Genomic DNA, 2500 nt, shown 5'->3' on the forward strand with positions numbered 1-2500 from the left:
GATTTTTTAACAAAAAGTAACATGATATCAAATCATTCATGCGATATAACTAACCATTTCTGATGTTGACTGTATTCAGATTAAATTGAAATAAAGTTCTCATATCTTTAGAACCGTACTTCCGGTTGTAGAAGATGCCATTGCACTAACTAATCAAAGGCCCAAAATGTTTATGTTGTGCTTTTGTCCTGCATTCGTACCGGACAACTTGTTCCAAATATCCGTTCAATTTTCAAGCACAAAGGGAGCTAACTCCGTAAGTTTACAAAACAATAATACTTATGATCGAGTAACATCCCTTTATTTTATTAAACGATTCTTATAAATAGAATGAAGTTGACGCCATTCGGGTCTTTGTTATTGTTTTTTTTTTTTTTTTTTTTGCCCTCCGCGTTTATGAGTAATTCTCACTAAACTGTATGAACCAGACTATAAATGTTCATGGTTACACAGAGTGTTGTGTGTTTTTCCGTTATACTTCCGGATGGCAATAGTTGTGAGCTTCTTAGCCAAGCGCATACTATCTATCCTTCCGCCTAAACTTCGAGCCAAGTAACGACACCAGCTTACAATGTACTAGCGAGACCAACTTTGGCTGGAATATGCCAGTTCAGATTTGGACTCAATACAGACACAAAAGACACGCATAAAGAAAATCGACCGAGACTAATACCAACCATCATTGATGCTGTGCGTTTAGCTAACATACTCACACCAATGGGGCAACTCTTACTTCCTTCTTTCCTTACTTACCGTGGTCATTATCAGATTGCCGCATGCGCAGTGAGTCACAAACAACTCTTAATTCCTTCCTTCCCTACTTACCGTGGTCATTGTGCCTGGCCAGGTCGTTTTTGTCGATGAGGAGGTCGTGGTCCTTGTCCAGCTCCCAGAACTTGCAGTAGATGACGTAGAAGTGTTCGTATGAGAAGAAGTCCTTCACCTGGTTGATGTCTTCCTCCGTCTCCAGCACGGTCAGGGTCTGGATTGGGGGGGGGGGGGAATTGGAAGGTAAGGAAAATAAGCAAATGAAAAAAAAAAAGGGGGGGGGGGGGGAGAGGATTCATTTTAATAGGATTCAACAGTCTGATGTCACGTCGCCCAGCAACGAGCAGCTTGGTTCCAAACAAATAAAATCGGTATTTTTTATTCTCCATGCTGGCTATACCGTTTTCATGAGTCATGTGATCAGAATGTGTAAAAGTCAAAACATGATCAGATTTATAATGTTTTTTTTTTTCCTCTGGATACGCTTTTATGCTCGTCGGAGAAATATTTCATAAGGGCGTCCGCCATTGTTCTGATAGTTTAGAACAAGTTGTTAAGTTACTATGCGTCATTACGAGGAAAGTGAAGTCCCGACTGTTGAAAATAAAGATTACATCTTATGGGCCCAGACTCTCGAATACCCTACCGGCACCGGGAGAGAAGTCGAGAATATCTCAAACTTCAAATCTGCTTTAAAAATCCCCACTCTTTGGTGGTGGTGGCCTTATCGGGCTTCCACTGTAGATAGAACAAAACCAACAACCCATTGTTTTATGAATTGTTGGCAAAGGTCGGCAGGTCGAAATGCATCATTAGTTATATTACACACACACACACACACATATATATATATATATATATATATATATATATATAATATATATATATATATATATATATATATATATATATATATATATATATATATATATATAATTGAATCGTGTTTGATACAAATATGGTACGAAAAGTGCTCGACATGTAGTAATGGAGCGAATTATTATTTTTTAAAATATTTACCACAATGTTTGAGACAGTCTACATTAATGTTTCAGGCTTAATTTGCCATCGTCAGGACTGAGTTGTTTTGTTGACTGTTGTTGTTTCTTGAAGTATGTTCTCAACATTTAGAAACACTAACAAAAAAACATCCATAAAACTCAGCGAACATATTTGGAAATTAAAAGACAACAAACTAGACCACAACATTTCATGGAAAATTTTATCTAAAGCAACAGGATACACACCAACATCAAAACAATGTAGCTTATGCCTGGAAGAGAAATATACTATAATCAAACACCCTCATGAAGCCACACTCAACACGAAAAGTGAGATGTACGGTACGTGTCCACATCGCCGGAAGTTCTTGTTAATTAACTTTAAACCGGAACCACTTCAAGAAACAACAACAGTCAACAAAACAACTCAGTCCTGACGATGGCAAATTAAGCCTGAAACATTAATGTAGACTGTCTCAAACATTGTGGTAAATATTTTTAAAAATAATATATATATATATATATATATATATATATATATATATATATGTATATGTATGTATGTATGTATGTATTTATGTATTGGATGTATGTATGTATGTATGTATGTATGTATGTATGTATGTATGTAAATGGTGTGTAGTTGCCTAACAGGCAAGACGTGTTTTTGTTGTTGTGACATTTCTCTTCAATTTTTACCGATTTCAAGGATTTACACGTCTTATTTCAAT

The 2500-nt window shown here is 36.2% G+C and overlaps 1 protein-coding gene across 2 annotated transcripts in view; it reads right to left on the reverse strand.

The window, feature by feature from the left end:
- The window catches only part of LOC144955855 (serine/threonine-protein phosphatase 2A regulatory subunit B'' subunit delta-like), a 237477-nt gene that overhangs the window by 15277 nt on the left and 219700 nt on the right, over positions 1 to 2500 (reverse strand). For both annotated transcript variants that reach the window (XM_078886065.1, XM_078886064.1), the window contains one exon: positions 826 to 982. In XM_078886065.1, coding sequence (XP_078742191.1) covers positions 826 to 982 — 157 coding nt within the window. The remainder of the gene's footprint in view (positions 1 to 825; positions 983 to 2500) is intronic.

This window comes from Berghia stephanieae, chromosome 10 (assembly GCF_034508935.2).
Source record: "Berghia stephanieae isolate SIO BIC M18660-M18661 chromosome 10, UCSD_Bste_1.3, whole genome shotgun sequence".
NCBI classification, from domain to species: domain Eukaryota; kingdom Metazoa; phylum Mollusca; class Gastropoda; order Nudibranchia; family Aeolidiidae; genus Berghia; species Berghia stephanieae.